The sequence below is a fragment of the Gossypium arboreum genome, chromosome 1, assembly GCF_025698485.1.
Source record: "Gossypium arboreum isolate Shixiya-1 chromosome 1, ASM2569848v2, whole genome shotgun sequence".
Lineage (NCBI taxonomy): Eukaryota > Viridiplantae > Streptophyta > Magnoliopsida > Malvales > Malvaceae > Gossypium > Gossypium arboreum.
In genome coordinates this window covers 110,688,585-110,706,215 of record NC_069070.1, presented here as the reverse complement: position 1 = coordinate 110,706,215, position 17,631 = coordinate 110,688,585, and the positions used below count along the sequence as shown (strand labels likewise).

The 17,631-nt window shown below is 31.0% G+C and overlaps 4 protein-coding genes across 4 annotated transcripts; 3 read left to right on the top strand and 1 right to left on the bottom strand.

Moving 5' to 3' along the window:
• Positions 1–462: 462 nt before the first annotated feature.
• LOC108480971 (uncharacterized) lies at positions 463–2,715 on the top strand. The gene is made up of 2 exons (XM_017784128.2): positions 463–727; positions 2,198–2,715. The coding sequence occupies exons 1-2, from the start codon at positions 571–573 to the stop codon at positions 2,494–2,496; spliced, it is 456 nt and encodes a 151-aa protein (XP_017639617.1). The 5' UTR covers positions 463–570; the 3' UTR covers positions 2,497–2,715.
• Positions 2,716–3,240: 525 nt separating this feature from the next.
• On the top strand, positions 3,241–5,399 carry LOC108480844 (vacuolar protein sorting-associated protein 22 homolog 1). The gene is made up of 7 exons (XM_017783965.2): positions 3,241–3,497; positions 3,621–3,731; positions 3,816–3,951; positions 4,316–4,470; positions 4,761–4,868; positions 4,950–5,039; positions 5,127–5,399. Exons 1-7 carry the CDS (start codon positions 3,447–3,449, stop codon positions 5,223–5,225), a joined length of 750 nt encoding a protein of 249 aa, XP_017639454.1. The 5' UTR covers positions 3,241–3,446; the 3' UTR covers positions 5,226–5,399.
• LOC108480843 (fatty acid desaturase 4, chloroplastic) lies at positions 5,349–6,642 on the bottom strand. The gene has a single exon (XM_017783964.2). The coding sequence runs from the start codon at positions 6,442–6,444 to the stop codon at positions 5,509–5,511; it is 936 nt and encodes a 311-aa protein (XP_017639453.1). The 5' UTR covers positions 6,445–6,642; the 3' UTR covers positions 5,349–5,508.
• Positions 6,643–12,377: 5,735 nt separating this feature from the next.
• On the top strand, positions 12,378–16,452 carry LOC108480343 (uncharacterized). Its single transcript, XM_017783304.2, has 7 exons — positions 12,378–13,024; positions 13,515–13,655; positions 13,747–14,112; positions 14,328–14,573; positions 15,138–15,230; positions 15,498–15,698; positions 15,804–16,452. The coding sequence occupies exons 1-7, from the start codon at positions 12,680–12,682 to the stop codon at positions 16,017–16,019; spliced, it is 1,608 nt and encodes a 535-aa protein (XP_017638793.1). The 5' UTR covers positions 12,378–12,679; the 3' UTR covers positions 16,020–16,452.
• The last annotated feature ends 1,179 nt before the right edge of the window (positions 16,453–17,631 follow it).

Below are 17,631 nucleotides of genomic sequence, written 5' to 3'. Positions count from 1 at the left end.
TTAGACATGTTATTATTAAGTAACAAATATATATTTAAATAATATTAAAAATATTATTATATTTTAATAAAAATTAAAAGAATTATTATAACTTGCGTTAATATTTAGATATAAGAAATATAAATTTTAAATATTTTAAGCAATAAATATTAATTATTTATAAAATTTAATTAGAATATGTAAACTATATTTTAAATATTAAAATATAACCATTAAATATTTGTAATTAGATATTAGCACATTTTATTATTTTAAAAATATTTTTATTTTTAATTAATAATTTTCACATATTTGTAATTAAACACCAATAAAAAACATACTTTATTCTATTTGCTTTTAGAAAACTAATTCAGCCAAAATCAATTTATTTTATTCTATTTGCTTTTAAAAACTAATTCAGCCAAAATCAATTTATTATATTCTATTTATTTTAAAAATACTTTTAAACTCAAAATACATATTTTTAAAGCAATACTAATTTTATTCTACAAAAATCTGCGTGTTTGTAAACACTGGCAGGCTGCTGCTCTCATTTGTGCTTATTAGCTCAATTGAAAAAAGAATCACCCCATGGGATCAAAGAGCAAGAATCTGGTTCTGGGTTTTGTTGTCTTAGCTGTATTCTTGATTTCAGGTGTAAAATCTTGGACTGGTGAGATTCACGGTAGAGTAGTCTGTGATGTTTGCGCTGATTCTTCCATTGGTCCTGAAGATCATATTTTAGAAGGTTGCTCTCTCTCTCTCTCTCTCTCTCTCTTGTTTTTCCTCCGTTCCTTTTTCCATTTATAATTTTGAATTGCAGTTGTTTGATTGGTTAAATTATGTTTCTTTAGCAGAAATTCGAATTGGTTTTTTTTTTTTTGGTTGGAATTATAGTTCTTCCATTTTGTCGGTGACAATGTTTGCTCCTTTTTTTTGGTTAATTATTGGTTTTGACATTGTTGAGCTTGCCTATACAACTTCATGGATGGGTTCAATTTATAATTCTTTTTTTTTATTTAATGAGGGTTCAATTTATACTTGGATTGAGAAAAGAAATACTCAAAAAATTTACCTTTTGAGGGTTTGATAAGATCACTGTGTCTTGCAATTTGCCTATTTGAGTGCTTTCCCTGTGATTTACTTTGCTTCACTAAATTGCTTCTATGGTTGATGCTTACTCAATACTTTTACCTGTGTCTAATTGAGTTGCAAACAGCTATTATAGTGTGTTAGAAAGGGTCTCTGGGTTGACTGCGCTATTGTCTGAATGAATCCTTTTTGTGTAGGATGCATCCTCCAAAAGTCTGTGTAAGGAATTCTCTTATAGGCTTAAATTGTTGAATAGTGGGACTGGGATATATTCATGATCTTTGGTTTCATTTTCTTTCTTCTGTGGTTGAGATGGCTGACAAGTAAGCTTTCTTTGTTTAAGATGGAGTTCGTTTTAGAGAAAAAAATCACTGGATCTGCTCGTGAGAGCTTAGAATACTTTGATATCATATAGAATTTACTCAAAGGTTGTAAAATGAACTGTATCTTTATTATGAAAATGAGAGGTATTTATAAAGTAATAGCTCAACAAATATATATACATTGTAATCTCAGCAATAAAGAAGATAAAAGAGATAGCTAACAGTAATTCAAAACATAATAGAGATAGCTAAGCCAATTCAAAATACTAATAGAGATGGCTAAGTCCAGTTCAAAATACCTAATAAAATAACAGATAAATATCTAAAAAATTAAAAACCACTAAGAATAGCTGCATCACGTGAACGGTCAATAAGGACAGATATGGTTTGAATGTTGTAGAAATGCAACAACAATTTCACCAACTAATCTTTGGTCGGAACAATTCTTTTTTTGCTTGTTGAAGTAATTGGCAAAAGAATGGATGCTTGGTGTATGGTGTTTTATAAATAAATCCTTTGTTCATTTCTGTGTTTGATAAAGCTATTTGTCATTGATATATCTGTTCTCAATGATGAAGGTCAAACATTAGTGATGGTAGGATATTGTTTTAATCTTTCAAGCTGTACTATGGCATTGATGTTTTAAGGGGCATAATTAGATTCATTCATCTCAGTATAACCATACAAAATAGGGGGTTTTTCTGTAGAAGCCTTAATTAATCTTTTAAACCGAGCCTTGAAGTATATGAATCATGCATGAAAATTTTATCTTATATTTATGTGAAACAAATGTGTTGGTGTAGGTGCTGAGGTTGCTGTACTTTGTATTACAAAATCTGGTGAAGTAGTAAATTACCAGGCTTTCACAAACGCCAAGGGGATATACACCGTGGCCGAAACAATGCCTGAGAGTGACCGTTGGAATACATGCTTGGCACGACCGATCAGTAGTTTCCATGATCACTGCAACCATCTTGGGAATCGCAGCACCGGTATCAAGTTCACCTATAGTCGCCCATCAGGTCATTTCCACACTGTCAGACCATTTGTATATCAACCCTCTACTGCCCCATTCTACTGCACCGAAACTCTTAGTGAATAAGTATACTTTAGAAGCAATCGTGAATGTCTTACACAGATGCAAACAAGAATGTTCTAATTTATAAATACCGAAAAAAAGTGCATGTTTCTTGTGGTTCACCTTGTTCTATCTTGTGGTCTACCTGAGACAAGCAATTAATAAAGAAATTGTAAGTACCTTTGTTGTAAGATGATATGAGGGCCATTTCTTTTCGCATGTAAGCTTTCTTCATGATTACAATTATTGTTCATTTGAACTGTTTTAGGTGGCATATGAGTTCTTCATCAACTTATTGTTTTGTCAATGAAGAATCTAATGATTTCTCGACTTTTTTAGGAGTTGTTAGGAACAGTGGTGAGTTATCTCAAAGTCAAACAAGTTTATTACAAATTTCATTGGTTTTTGGATTAAAACTTTGGTTGATGGATAATATAAACAAGGAACAGTGTCATCCATCATTCGAAGAAAGTTTGAGCTCCTCCATTTTTGCTATATCATATATATTTTAAAAATACCATTAACTTAAAAAGTTTGATGAAATTTATGACCTTTATTGTCAAGTTGGAAAGATGAAACATATTATCTTAGATATTATTGATATATATATCTATAAACAATCTAACAAAATAAAGTTTGTCCGAAAATATATATAACAAAAGAAAACGATCCTACGATAAACTTTCTTAATTCTTTTGATAATATAAAAACACAGTGAAAAGTTCATCCCCTACTTAATGAAAATGCCCAGTGTAATCACAAAATTATCGAAAACTTATATCAGAGCCAGGTTTCGATCCTGGGACCTGTGGGTTATGGGCCCACCACGCTTCCGCTGCGCCACTCTGATTTGTTGATTCATAATTTACGTTTTTAGTTTTTCAAGATCAAGTGAAGTAATAAATTAGTTCTTATTTCACAACAAAAAACCAAAGAAAGGGAAAGAAAAATCAGAACTTCGAAGAAAAAGGAAAATGAGAAGACGACCTGGAATCGGAGGGCTCCAAACGGCTGCAGCTGCTAGGGTTTGTTTCGAATTTCAATTTAATCTTAATAATGATATTCAAATGAATCCCACAATTGCAACCAATCAAATCTACTCGTAATTATTTGCGTGTGGGTTTTTCTTTTTCTTTTTTTAATTTCAGGATCAATATCGAGCGTTGGGAGAAAATGTAGCCAAGTTAAGAACCGACCTCATGAAAGAGCAGCTTGCTACTTTTCGATCTCAACTCGAAGAATTCGCTCGAAAACACAAGGTAAACAAAAGTTCTTTATCAATTTTTTTTTTCATTAGTTTCAATTATTTTAGTTTTACTAATTTCTATATCTATTTTTCGCAGAATGATATTCGTAAAAACCCGTCTTTTAGGTCTCAATTTCACGAAATGTGTGCAAAAGTAGGAGTGGATCCTTTGGCTTCAAATAAGGGATTTTGGGCTGAGCTTTTAGGAATCGGTGATTTCTATTACGAACTTGGTTGGTATTGAAAATCATCCATTTTTTAGAAAGAAAAGTAATTGGAAAATTCCCTTTTGTTGTTAATTTTTAAAATTTTCTTTCCTGTAGTTTAAACTGATTTTACCTTATGATCCTTTATGCTTTTCTTTGTGTGTGTGTGTTTTGTATGCTTTATCCATTTTTGTTTCGAAGTTTTATAATTGTGAATTTATTAGATTATGTATAGTTCGCCTGCAAACTACTACTATGCTTTTTCAGCATGATACACAAGACCATGAGCTGTAAAATCTGTATTTTTAGAGGATTTTTATAAACTCAGTACTCTCTATTTCAAAGACTTGGTAGAGTGCTTATAATTTGGTTTTGATTATTGGCTAGACAGGAGTTCAAATTGTTGAGATTTGCTTGGCAACTAGGCCTCTTAATGGAGGTTTGATTGACCTGCAGGAACTCTGCAAATTGCTTCGTCAGAAACGAAAACATGATCGTGAGGCTGTATCCGAAGATGATTGTTTGCGTGCTATAAGTAAGCTGAAGGTATGGTAGTACAAAGCTAGTTCATGGTTGTTTTATACTGATTACTGAATGAGTTTGCCAGCATTCTCTTTTCAACTCTTAGGGTAAGTGAGATGAAGAGCATGAGAAAAGCTGATCAATTTTCCTTTGTTTTGGGCTACATTTTTTTTCAAATCATTGTTGAATAGTAGTTCCATTATTGCTGCTTGCTGGTCTGAAATCTGCATGGTCTGTAATGGAGTTATCTTGTACAACTTATTTTAGTTTTTGTGATGCCAATTTTAAATGCGTGTACTGCTTGATTTCTCCAGACATTAGGTAGTGGATTTGAGGTGATTTCTGCTGGAAAGAAAAAGCTTGTTCGGTCTGTTCCAACTGAATTGAATAAAGATCATAATCAAATTCTGGAGCTGGCACAGGTTAGTGATACTTCTATTATGGTATGACAAACACCCATGCAAATAATTGCTTAGTCAATGTTCTGCTTGTTTCTCTTTCAGGCTCAAGGCTATGTGACCGTTGATGAGGTAGAGAGACGGCTTTCATGGACACATGGACGTGCTATTGATGCCCTTGATACCTTATTAGAGGTAAGTTCTTGCAGCAATAGGCATGTTTTATCATCATACTGTGACTTTAATTTATGGGGTTAACAAAACTCCTGTTGGTTGATGCAGGAAGGTCTTGCCATGATTGATGATGGTCACAGAGATGGGAAACGCTGTTATTGGTTCCCCTGTGTATCCTCCATCTCCTCATTTGGGGCTGATAATTAACATTAGTCTGTTTTTTCCTTCATCCTTTCTCTTTTTTCAAATTCAAGTGTGTTGCAAGTTTCGAATTGTTTATGTTTGAATTTCTGGCAGAATTTTATAAATGGTAACTCAACCTGCCAAATGTTATTATGTCTTCCAAGTGTTTATTAATAACACTATGTTCTTGCAGCTGAAGCCCATTATTATACATACATCAAAGCTTGAACTCCACAAAAATAAATCATTGAAATATGTCATTTGAATGTTTGCTTATAGTTTTCATGTTACAGAAGTGGGAAAAAATTCAATGAACTGTAACTTGAGATTGAGCTTCATCCATCTCTTCTATCCATTCAGCACCAGGCTCACTCCAAGACCTGGGTCTCACCTCAAGCTTGAAAAATATAATCATCTCTAGTGCCTCAAAAACCTTGTTTTTGTCTAGAAACTCATTGCAGACTCCGCTCACGATGCAGTAGTTGCTATTATATGGAGGCCTATGGTGAGCCGAATGTTGAGACCGAGAGACTAGTACGCCGGCATCTTGTAGTGCCACCACCAGTGGTGGGAGCTTGCTCTTGGTGCCATGAGACCAGGCATGAAATTGTTGGCTGAACATGATGCAACCAGCACAAACGGTGACAAATCCTTGAATAACAGGGTCATTGCAAAGAATTTCTATAGGAAGCACTGTGAGAGTTATGCTACGAGCCAATGCATGTAAGTTGTTAGCAAACTGGCGCCTGGTGATAGTCCAGGGCCATTTGTGGTGCCCCTGGAATCCTTCAATTTGTGAACCAAAAATCGGAGTCGTTGCATCACCATAATTGTCGATGCCCCAATGGTAAACCCCAGACAAAAGGTCAGCTAAAACATACCCAACATAGCCTGCTACTATAGGTTCGAACCACATGTGTGTATCAGCTGCACCCGTTACAGTCTTGGCTAGGGAAAAGAAAAGCGTGGTGCAACCACTGGCCACCCATGCTCGGTGAGACCATGTTGATTGTAAACTTGGATCATTGGACAAGGGAGGGCCAACACTAGGGATAATGGGAGTGATAGAGTCTGGTTTTGTCTCAAGCCGTGGCTCGATAACCAACTGGTTCTGACTGGACTTAGGCTTGGTTGTGGTGGTAGTTGCCGAACATGTCAAACGTGCAACAAGGTGCAGCCGTGGGCTAGTAGGAATACGAGTTAGAGACCTCGACGGGCACCTATGTTGTTTTAAGATAGACATTGAAAAGGTTTTGCCCAAGAAAAACTAAAAGTTGATTGCAATGAAAGAGCAATATTTAAAAAGGCAAAGAGCATGAAATAGTGGCTATGGAGTAAAGGCCGTGATCCAAATGAGACTGTGCCATAGAATCGACGTTGTGGTGTGCAGTGAGGGTGCGTGGGGATATTGAAGTCGCTAATGTCTTCCACATAAACATGTGCTCACAATTTGTTTCTACTGCTTGCCTTTAGAATAAGTGAATCTCCGTCACACAAGTGGATTAAAAACGTCGTCGCTTTCATTTTTCTTCAGCAAGAGCAAGTTGTGTTTCGATTATATTCAAGTTTTATGATACGTAAAAGATGAATCAATTGAATTCTTGGGCTAAGGATTGAGACGCAATACTTAAAAAAAAATTATCAGTAAACTACTATAATGAACGTAATTTTTAAAAATAATAATTAAATATTTTTTATGCGTCTATATATTAATTGATTAATTGAGTTGGTATTATTCATCAACTAGGTTTTAACTTAGGAAATTATCAAATATTCAATTATTTATAAATATCAAATGTAACTTTGATTTAACGTGTAATTCTATTCACGAGCTCTAATTTTGTGAAATTTTATACATAAAATTTTGATTTGATTTAATTCTTACAAACTAATCATACAATTTTGATATATCATCATTTTACGTTTGTATATTGCATACATAAATAATTATATTTATCCAATAAAAATTTAAACCTATATATTTATTTCTTTAAATATGTATAATTAAATCAAAATTAAAGTTTTAGGTATACATTTGAACCTTAGTCAAAATTTCATGTATACAATTATACCACATCAAAGTTCATGTATGAAATTATATATTAAATCAAAATTCATGTATAATTTTAAGATTTATTTCAGTAAATGACAGAGATTTAAGGTTAAAATATAACAATCTTCTATGTTTAAATTTTATCATTTTAATTAATATCTTATTATGTAAATCATTTATAAATATATTTATTAGATAAAAGATATTTCACCATTAATTGAATTCATGGGCTAACCATAGAGATTAGAAACGCAATACTTGCGGTTGTAACGGGGATAATAATGGATTGTCCTTTTTGGTTTTTCTTGTTCTTTTTGTTTACACTTGAAACTTCAATTGAAGCTTCCAAGTAGGCCAAAGATAGGGGTAAACATAAGAATATTGAAGTATCGTCAAGCATATTCTCAATATATAAATATCATCAAGCATATTCATTCTGTGAGATGCCAACTTTACAATATTATAATATTTTACATGAAAACTTGAAATAATAAAACTTGAATATTAAATATTAAAAATTATAATTTTTAGAGTCAAATCAGTCCGTGTTTTTTTTTTAAAATTTTTTATGTTTTAAATATAAAAGTTTTAATTTTTTTAAAAATAATATTACTTATTTTATAAAGCAATAGTATTTAATCATTATCAAATTAAGTTAATGTTTACTTGATTCGTGATATTAATTTAATCAATAATTTAATATATAGAATAAATATATTTTAATTAAAACTCATTTTAGTTTAATTATACATATTTTTGAAGAAAATTAAAGGTGTTGTAATCATGACATATATCTCTTAAAATATATTCTAAAATATAAATAACAGAGGCCTATGTCACCTTTCTAATTCTTGCTTTTGTTTTTTTTTTACTATACCTTAATTGAGACACAAGTCACATTTAGAACTTAATTTTTAGAATTTTCAAATCATATTGAATTTTATTAAAAAAATTATAAATACAATTACAAAAACAAAACCAAATTCTTTTGTTAGGGTTAATGTTTTTGGGGCGATGTGTGAATTTACTCTTGTATTTCATTATAATTTCATAATTTTTGAAGGAATTTTAAGTACAAATTTATTTTATAAAATGATATTTTTATTTAATTTAAAGGTGGATTTGGATGAACGATCGTTAATTGTGATTAGTGTAAAAACAGTGGTAGCAATGAGATTAAATATTATAGCGTAAGACAAAATGTAAGCTAAACACACTATACCGCACTCAATCGTCTATCCAAACCAACCCTAAGAATATCAAACTCCAAAATACTCCTCGAAAACAGGGGCATGGTGAGGCAGATTTTTTTTTGAAGGTACATATAGAGTGGTTCTAAATATTATTTGTTCCACCTATTGCACCAAATGTATAAAAATGTCATTCTACCGTTATATAAAACTATCAAAATAGTATAAATGTAAAATTGTATCATAAAATTAAGGTTTATATATCAAAAAAGCCCTCATAAAATGATTAAAAAATTAATTAAACTCCTAAAAAACAACATCCAATTGAATCATTCGAATTATGAATTGCACTCAATTAAGCTCATGATATATATTTTTTCTTTAAAGCCTTCTCATATTGAAAGTGATGACATGGCTATTGATGTGAAAAATGATTATGTGAATTATTTTACAAATTCTTAATTAATTTTTTAAAATTTCTTAATTATGAGGAGTTTTTAGCATTCAATCATAAAATCATTGAGATATTAAAAAATTATAAAATTTATAGAAAAATAATAAAAATACAAAAAAGTATTATCGATGTAATAAACATTATAACAAATGTTTAAAAATTAAAGATTAAAATTATAGAAAAGTTATGAAATACTGTAAAAAAGTTGTAGAAAATTTTATAGATATTATTAAAATAATAAAAATTATAAAATTTAACAAAAACTATTTAAAAAGTAAAAAAAAACTATAGAATTATTTTTGTTATTTTTCAAGTCAAGAGATTTTCATTTTGGTATAAGAAATGGAGAGCTTGAAGTGTGATGATGATAGAACTTGTATAAGGTGCCGAGTGAGGAGTTTTAATATTGATGAGTTTAGTTCTTGGTAGCTTAAGGTGAACGATGGATAATAATTTTGGTTGAGGAATAGTGATGTGATAAAAGTTTATAAGGATAGACTGAGATATGGTGTATTACAATGTAGAAAAAACACAAAGGAGTAGTAAATTTTTTATTTTTTTATAACTATTTTCTATATTTCTTATAATTTTTTTACAATTTTCTATAAGTTTCTAAATTTTGTATTTAAATCCTTAATTTTTTTCTATTTTTATAATATTTTAATAAGTTTTAATCATTTCTAATAAGTTTTCAATCATTTTTAAAATTATTCAATAATTGTTAATAACATTTAAATAATATTTAATGTTTTTATAATACTTATTATGATTTTTAATAATTTGTATAATTTTAAAAATATTAGAATTTTTATAATTTTTAAAACATTTTTTGTGTCAATCGCCGTGTCATTACTTAATGGCCCATCAAGAATTTTGACGGAAAACTATATTTTAAAAGGGTCAAGCATAATAAATTTTAAACATTTAATTTTACCATTTCAACTAAAGATTAATTTGAATTTGACAAACTTTTAATAAATACATATGTTACATGAATTTTTCACCCACGTTATGAGTTTGTTAAAATCTAATACTATTATAATATGCTTGATTAAGTTGATGTAAGTATCAGTCGGGTCCCAATTCAATTTATGAAATTACCAAAAGTTCATTCATTTTACAAAGCAACAAATTATTATGTTAGGGGTATTCATGCCGTTTTATATTTTGATAAATTTAGAAAGTACGCATACATTATGAGAATAATAAGATTTAAACTTAAAACATTATAATTTTTATAATCTCAATTTTATCATTTCAACTAAAGTTATATTTAGTTTTATATCAATTTTTAATAAAATTTATACATAAATTTTTTCACTCAAAGTGTGAGTGTGCCGTAATCTAGTGACTATTAAACGAGTAATATTACCATTTTGCTTTTTATATAATGTATTTATTGTATAAAATTGTGTATTATATATTCCTTTAAAAAAAATAGAGGAGGGCAAAGTAGCATAATCCACGAGATATATGTATTCAATATCCATAAAATGTGATAGTGGTTTTTAAGATTCTACACTTATAATAAGGGCCGGTAAGAATGGATGTATTCGATGTTCATGAAAGCGATAATGATTTTCAAGATTACACATGTATAACGAGGCGGTGCGGATGACAAAGCAAAAAATATCAATTGTAAAGTAGTAATTGATTTAACAATATATACTCTCACCCGACTCCCTCATCATTTTACTTACTCCATTGACATTTTCCCTAATTATATTCTCAATTAATATAATCTAAATAATTATAATTAAAATCAAACACCGTAATATATATAACTGGATTAAACCAAAAAAATTGTAAAAACTTAAAACTAATTTTAAATATTGAGTTGTACGTAATTACTCTATTATCATGATATTAATAATTTCTTGGTAGAATAAAAACTATAATTACAAACAAATCATTCCAAAATAATCATTGTGCAGTAATTAGAGGACCAAAAACTAAACCTTCAAAGTAGTACTTAGCGAATAAATATGTCAAAATTTTTTAAACATAAATAAGAGATGTAAAAGATAATGTAATTATATTTATATATTTTAATTACATCATTTGTTTGAAAATCGCCCATATAATATTTATCATAGAACTCCTTTCATAGTGGAAGTTCCTTCCAAGGATCTTCTTCCTCCAAAGTTTCACCCACTTTCTATTGGTTTTATTGGTAAAGTAGTCCCTAGTATGTACCTTTTTCTCATATTAGTACCTAAAACTTTTTTTTGTCAAAGTGACACCTAAATTATTAGTTTTGTTCCATTTTACTTCAAACTGTACACTTTTCAGGTTTGAGGCAAAATGGGACAAAACTTTTAAGTTTAAATATCACTTCTCACAGAAAAAAAAAAGAGAGAGTATCAATATGAGAAAAATGGTAAAGTTTCCGAGCTAATTTGGCTATTAAGCCATTATTATTGCTTTTGTTCTTTTGGTATAATTATTGGAAACAAAGTAGTGTTCCAATGATAAATTGGTAATCCCCACTTTGTTGAAATGAAGTCAAAAAGCCAGAAGTTTCCTCCTGCTTTCTTTCTTTCTCTTTTCAAAATTTATGTTTTGTCTCTACTTCTCTCAAGTATAATTTTTGGTTCCGACAATCAATGTTCATTGAATAATTTTTTCTACTTTTAGTTGGATATATTTTTTGATAATTTTAAGAATTTTTTTCACATTAATTTAACATATTGAACTTTTCATATAATTAAGAATAAAATATCAATTAGTATAACAATATTTATTCTTTGAGAGTATAATTTTGGTATTGAAGTATCAAAATCAAATAATTTGGGTTTTTTTCTGACCAACTGAAAAGTATGGATGGAATTTTATTTTTTTAAAAACATCTGAGCATTTTTTTTGGGTTTTGTCGATCTTTAAATAGTTTAGTGTTATTTAGGATCAATTTAGTATCAATTTAGTATCATTTTTAAGATGTACTTTTAAGAAAAAAATATTTTTGAAATAAAAATATTACTAAACAAAATGCTTTTAAGACAAATTTTTTAAGTAAAAATATAAGCAAAAATTTTAACTTTTGTTTAAAAGTTTTTTCTCAAAAATACTTCTTAAAAGTAAGGTTAAACTAAGCATTAACGGACTTTAAAGTAAATAAAGAGCTATAAAATTGTTGAAATGGATAAGCAAAATATTTATTTTAAATATAACATTTTTTTAAATATTTTTAAGTTTTTGTCAAGTTTTAATTGATTTAGTGTCACTTAATTAATATCATAGATGAAACAGATAAACAAAATATTTATTTTTAGAGGAATTATTGTATTATTACTAGTGAATTTTTTATTCAAATCCTAATTTTAAGTATATTAAGAAAATGAAATATATGATTGTTTCTTCATCATTCAAAAGAATGCATTCACAAAATATCTTAAATTCATATAAAAATTATGTTCCAGTTTAACTATAATCATTAGATTTATAAATAAAATAAAATAAAACCAAGCATAAAGGAAACCAAACAAAATCTCATCATCTTTCCTAATTGATTTGTAGAGAGTAACATAATGCCATTTTCATTGTCCTTTTTCAGGTCACAATTTTGAAAAGGAAATTTATCAATGACAGTATTTATACAAGAAACCAAAATAATTACAATCCATCCGAAAATCATAACAGTAAAAGTTTTCAGTATTTTATGAAGTTGTTTATGTAATAAACATTTTAAAACTAAAATAAAAATCTTATGTTTGGTTTTTCTTTTTACTTTTTAGTTGTGTCAGAAGAGAAATAGAAACTAAAACAAGTGTTTTTCTTCTTCATGTTCTCGATCATGGCTTCTTCTTCTTCTTCTTCTTCTTCTTTCTTTGTTAGGTGTTTCCCTTTACTTTTCTTCTTCTTCTTCTTCTTCTTCTCACATGTCCAAGCAGTGAAATCACCAATTCATCCTCGTGATGTTCTACCTTTATTGCCGAGACAGGTTTCATGGCCAATCCTCAATTCACTTAACAGTGCCATCGACCTTTTACCAGCCTTTGTCGGTTCTGTTTCGTCCCAAAACCACATCGTGAGCTGGAAAGGTGCGTGCTTTTATGAGAACACCGCTTGGATGGAGTTCCATAACAAGAGTGGCAGTGAGTTCGGTGGTGGAACTCTCCATATCAAGGTAATAACTTTGGCCTTCCTTCTCTTGATATTTTTGAGTGTTTTGCAATCTGGGTATTGCTTTGTCTGAGTTGGAGGTGCTTAAATTCTGAATTTTTTTCAAGTTTTCGGAGCGTTATTGTTTCTAGGTATTGCTTTATTTGAGCTAAAAGTGCTTAAAGTGTGAATTCTTTAGTTTCAAAGGATTTTTATTGAGCTGGTTTCCCCCCCTTCGTTCTGCACTTAATTGTCGATTTTTTTTTTTTGTGGGGGAGGGGGGTGGATTTCATTTATTTCTTATTTTTCCTGGTTCTACAGCCATATATGCAAAAGCAACTACTTTGAGCTATAGTATTTTGGTGAAGTTAGGGGGCAGTTCTTAATAGATTTTATAACATGGAATATTTGCATAACTCAGGTTCATAATGATGCAAAAATGTCTTACATGGTAGAATTGGTTAGAGTTCTTCATCATATAATGATGTGAAAATGGTATCTATGTACTTATCCAGGTTAGCAAAGCCCATAGTTGGACGTGTCTGGATCTTTATCTCTTTGCAACTCCATATCGTGTAACTTGGGATTATTATTTTCTATCTCGGGAGCATACCCTCGAGATTGACAAGTGGGAAGACAGAGCTGAGTATGAATATGTAAGTTGTCTTTCTCTGTTAGCTTGAGTTACAGTAAGTGTTAAGTTTCCTGCAAACTCATATGTGGTTTTCGATGATACATTTAAATTAGGTGAAAAACAAGGGGATTTCTATTTTCCTGATGCAAGCAGGGATGCTTGGAACACTTGAAGCTTTATGGGAAGTCTTCCCATTATTTACTAACACTGGATGGGGTGAGAGTGCCAACCTCGGGTTTCTCAAGAAACACATGGGGGCTTCTTTCGAATCACGGCCTCAGCCCTGGTACACCAACATTAGTGTTGATGATATACATTCGGGAGATTTCCTTGTAATATCGAAAATTCGTGGGCGTTGGGGCGGTTTTGAGACTCTTGAGAAGTGGGTTACTGGTTCTTATGCTGGTCATAGTGCTGTTTTCTTAAAGGATTTTGAAGGGAAGTTATGGGTTGGTGAATCAGGACATGAAAATGAGAAGGTAATGTTTTATCCAGCAATGCTTTATGTCCTTGTAAATAGATTCTCTTTGGCTTTGCTGTGCTTGTAATAAGTTTGATATTGCAGTAAAAACTTTCTTTCTTCCATTCAGTATTATGACCGAGTGTAGTAACATATGAGGTACAAGTATTTATTGGATTATTCTACAGGTACTTATTAATGATGCTAAGTTATTATATCTGTCATGCGATGTAGGGAGAAGACATCATTGCAGTTATTCCATGGGATGAATGGTGGGATTTGGAGCTGAACAAGGACGACTCTAATCCCCAAATCGCATTGCTTCCTCTGCATCCTGATGTTCGAGCCAAGTTCAATGAGACTGCTGCTTGGGAGTATGCACTAAGCATGGCAGGCAAACCATATGGCTACCATAACATGCTATTTAGTTGGATAGACACCATAGATGGGAATTATCCTCCTCCATTGGATGCTCACCTGGTATTTAGATATTTACATTGAATAGTGAATACCTTATGTTATGATTATGGCGTATGCAGCTAAGTTTCTGCGTCTACTTCTTTCTCAATTTCTCTCCTCATACATTTGTTTTTCTAATTATTCCTGCAGCTTTTGATAATTTGGTAGGTCATTTTTTTTACTATGTTGTAGTAGATATTTTGTAGGTTTTGTTCTTCCTCTTTTTGTTTGTTTTTCTTTCTAGCATACAATAAGCTACGAGTCATATGGAATTAAAACTTGATTGTTTGTATGTATTGTAATTTTCAATGGTAGAATATTTTGGTATAGGTGTGGAAATGAGTTTATGTTGACAAAAATGGTGTGTTACATCATTTTTAGTACTATTAACAAAACCTCCAAGGGAGGTAAATAAGCGCACAAATATAGGATGATTAGAAAATCCTAATCTGTTTCTTTGTCATTGCATTAACAAATAACAATGTTGTTAATGCATACAACTCTTTTCACTCTCTCCTTTGCTGTCTCTCACTTTGTCAATGTTGCAGTTCATAGGAACTGAATGTTTCCCTTGCAATCATACAGGTGGCTTCTGCTATGACAGTTTGGAGTAAAATGCAGCCTGAATATGCTGCTAACTTGTGGAACGAGGCTTTAAACAAGCGGCTTGGAACTAAGGTAGGTATATCTTTCTTGATCGATCAACTTATAGTGGTTTGTTCACTACAATCTGAATTGTTCGGGATTTATGTCTTGAACGTAACATGCGACTTGCTTAATAATTATTCATATAGCTTAGCCTAGATGCTTCTAAAATTGATTAGACCTAAAGGTCTTCAAAAAATATTGAATATATAAGCTATTTTTTGTTCTTGTTCAGAAGGGGGGAAAAAAATCAATGTGACACGTTATCTTTTTTTTTTCTTATTATGGTGTCTACTGCAGGGTCTTGATCTTTCTGATATACTGGTGGAAATCGAAAAGCACGGTTCCTCGTTTGATCAACTGCTGACCATTCCTGAACAAGATGATTGGTTATATAGTGATGGGAAGTCAACCTCATGCATTGCGTTTGTCCTCGAAATGTACAAGGAGGCAGGACTTTTTGATCCCATTGCTGACTTGATTCAAGTCACTGAGTTCACGGTGAGCTTATTTTGAGTAAAGTCTTTGTCGAAGTTCATCTTTCATTTATTCATACTGCAATCCTGTTGCTGACTCTTGTTGATTGAATTAATTCCGAAAACACAGATAAAAGATGCGTATACTCTAAGGTTTTTCGAGAATAATTCTAGCCGGCTGCCAAAGTGGTGCAATGATGCAGACAATGTAAAGCTTCCTTATTGTCAGATTCTGGGGAAGTACCGAATGGAACTACCTGGATTTAATTCCATGGACCCATACCCCCATATGAATGAACGGTGTCCGTCTAAGCCTCCAAAGTACTCCAGGCCACCAAACTGCTAGACAGCCTCGCTTTTGCTATTTGTCATTTTGTCATTATGCTTGTAGTCACTGTTAGTTCATCAATTGTTCGGGTCAATTGTATGCGAGATGCCACAAGAAATTGTGTAGCAGTATCAGTTGCAAATATGGTAATCAGACAAGGAGTGGAGATTTCAGGTATAAACTATTATAGATATCATAGAAAATGGAACATTGATGCTGATAAAACTATGAAAGTCATTCTTTTAGTCAAATATTAGTTTTATCCATGGAGCTGTAGTGTCTGCTTATTAGTGACATACATTTGATGCGAGTATTTGTGGGAAAATTCTAGTGATTCGGACATTGTCGGGAAACATTTTCAGTAGTGAAATGTCATTCCGACCAATGATATGTTGAAATATGTATATATTTTAAATTTATTTAGGTAGATAAATCTTATTTAGGTAGATAAGTTTTATTCATATTCTAGGGAATATTTTATTTTATGTTTATTAGAATAAGCGAATTATTTTCCCAATTAGGATTAGAGCTCTTTTCTCTATTTAAATTTAGTTCTTTAGTTAATAATGATAGAACAGTTTTATTAAAAACTCTTTTTAAAACTTTCATGGCACCTGAGCTAGGTTATCTCTAGTACCATTATAGTTAAAACAGTTTTCATTGGAGATAAAAGATTCAACAATCAAACAGAGGAAGAAAGTTTTACCGTTGAAATAACTAATGAAAATTATAATGGCCAAAGTTTTCTAGAAGGGTCTCCATTTAGTAAGAAATAACTAGAGCATCTACACAAGCTTTTTCAATCACCACAATTTCAGATGAATTTTTATCTTCCTGACTCATCCAATAATCCTTCTTCCTCCTTTGCCCAATCAGGTACTGATTTTTCCATTTTTTTCAGTGCCAAGCCTTGTAAAACAAACATGTGGATCGTTGATTTTGGAGCTAGTGATTACATGACTAGAAGTCATTTTTTTTTTCAACTTACACACCTTGTGTAGGAAACAAAAAAATCAAAGTAGTAGATGGGTCGTTCTCGGCAATAGCCGGGAAAGGTATTGCTAAAATTTCGCCTTCCTTAGTTTTACATGTGCCAAATCTAGCTTGTAATCTCATATCAGTCAGTGAATTATTCCAGTCCTCGAATTGTCATGTTATATTTGACTCCACTATATGTAAATTTCAAGATATAGTCTCAGGGAGGATAATTGGCAATGCTAAAGAATATAATGGAATTTACTTTCTTGATGACGACCATCTGAGTCAACCAACAACTACTTTATGTTTAAATTCTGGTTTTATTTTTGATAAGGTTATGATTTGGCATTATAGGTTTGAACATCCTAATTTTTATTATTTAGGATATTTGTTACCTGACCTATTTAAAAATAAATCATTCTTCATATCACTGTGAATTTTGTGAATTGGCTAAATATCATCGGTTATTCTTCCCACCTCAAAAATATAAAGCTTTCAAACTTTTGTCGTTAATTCATAGTGATGTTTGGGGACGTTCAAGAGTCTCAAATTTTTCAGGAAAACGTTGATTTGTCGCATTTATTGATGATCATACTCGTATTTGTTGGGTGTTTTTATTAAAAGATAAGTCTGAAGTTAAAAATGTGTTTCA

What these genes read in the sequence shown, in the direction of transcription:
- LOC108480971 (XM_017784128.2), top strand. Translation starts at nt 571, where the DNA reads ATGGGATCAAAGAGCAAGAATCTGGTTCTGGGTTTTGTTGTCTTAGCT. An exon ending in TGAAGATCATATTTTAGAAG is followed by an intron (nt 728 to 2,197) that starts GTTGCTCTCTCT and finishes GTGTTGGTGTAG; the next exon opens with GTGCTGAGGTTGCTGTACTT.
- LOC108480844 (XM_017783965.2), top strand. Translation starts at nt 3,447, where the DNA reads ATGAGAAGACGACCTGGAATCGGAGGGCTCCAAACGGCTGCAGCTGCT. An exon ending in AATTCGCTCGAAAACACAAG is followed by an intron (nt 3,732 to 3,815) that starts GTAAACAAAAGT and finishes TATTTTTCGCAG; the next exon opens with AATGATATTCGTAAAAACCC. An exon ending in AAATTCTGGAGCTGGCACAG is followed by an intron (nt 4,869 to 4,949) that starts GTTAGTGATACT and finishes TTTCTCTTTCAG; the next exon opens with GCTCAAGGCTATGTGACCGT.
- LOC108480343 (XM_017783304.2), top strand. Translation starts at nt 12,680, where the DNA reads ATGTTCTCGATCATGGCTTCTTCTTCTTCTTCTTCTTCTTCTTTCTTT. An exon ending in ACAGAGCTGAGTATGAATAT is followed by an intron (nt 13,656 to 13,746) that starts GTAAGTTGTCTT and finishes CATTTAAATTAG; the next exon opens with GTGAAAAACAAGGGGATTTC. An exon ending in CAGGACATGAAAATGAGAAG is followed by an intron (nt 14,113 to 14,327) that starts GTAATGTTTTAT and finishes CATGCGATGTAG; the next exon opens with GGAGAAGACATCATTGCAGT.
- LOC108480843 (XM_017783964.2), bottom strand. Translation starts at nt 6,444, where the DNA reads ATGTCTATCTTAAAACAACATAGGTGCCCGTCGAGGTCTCTAACTCGT.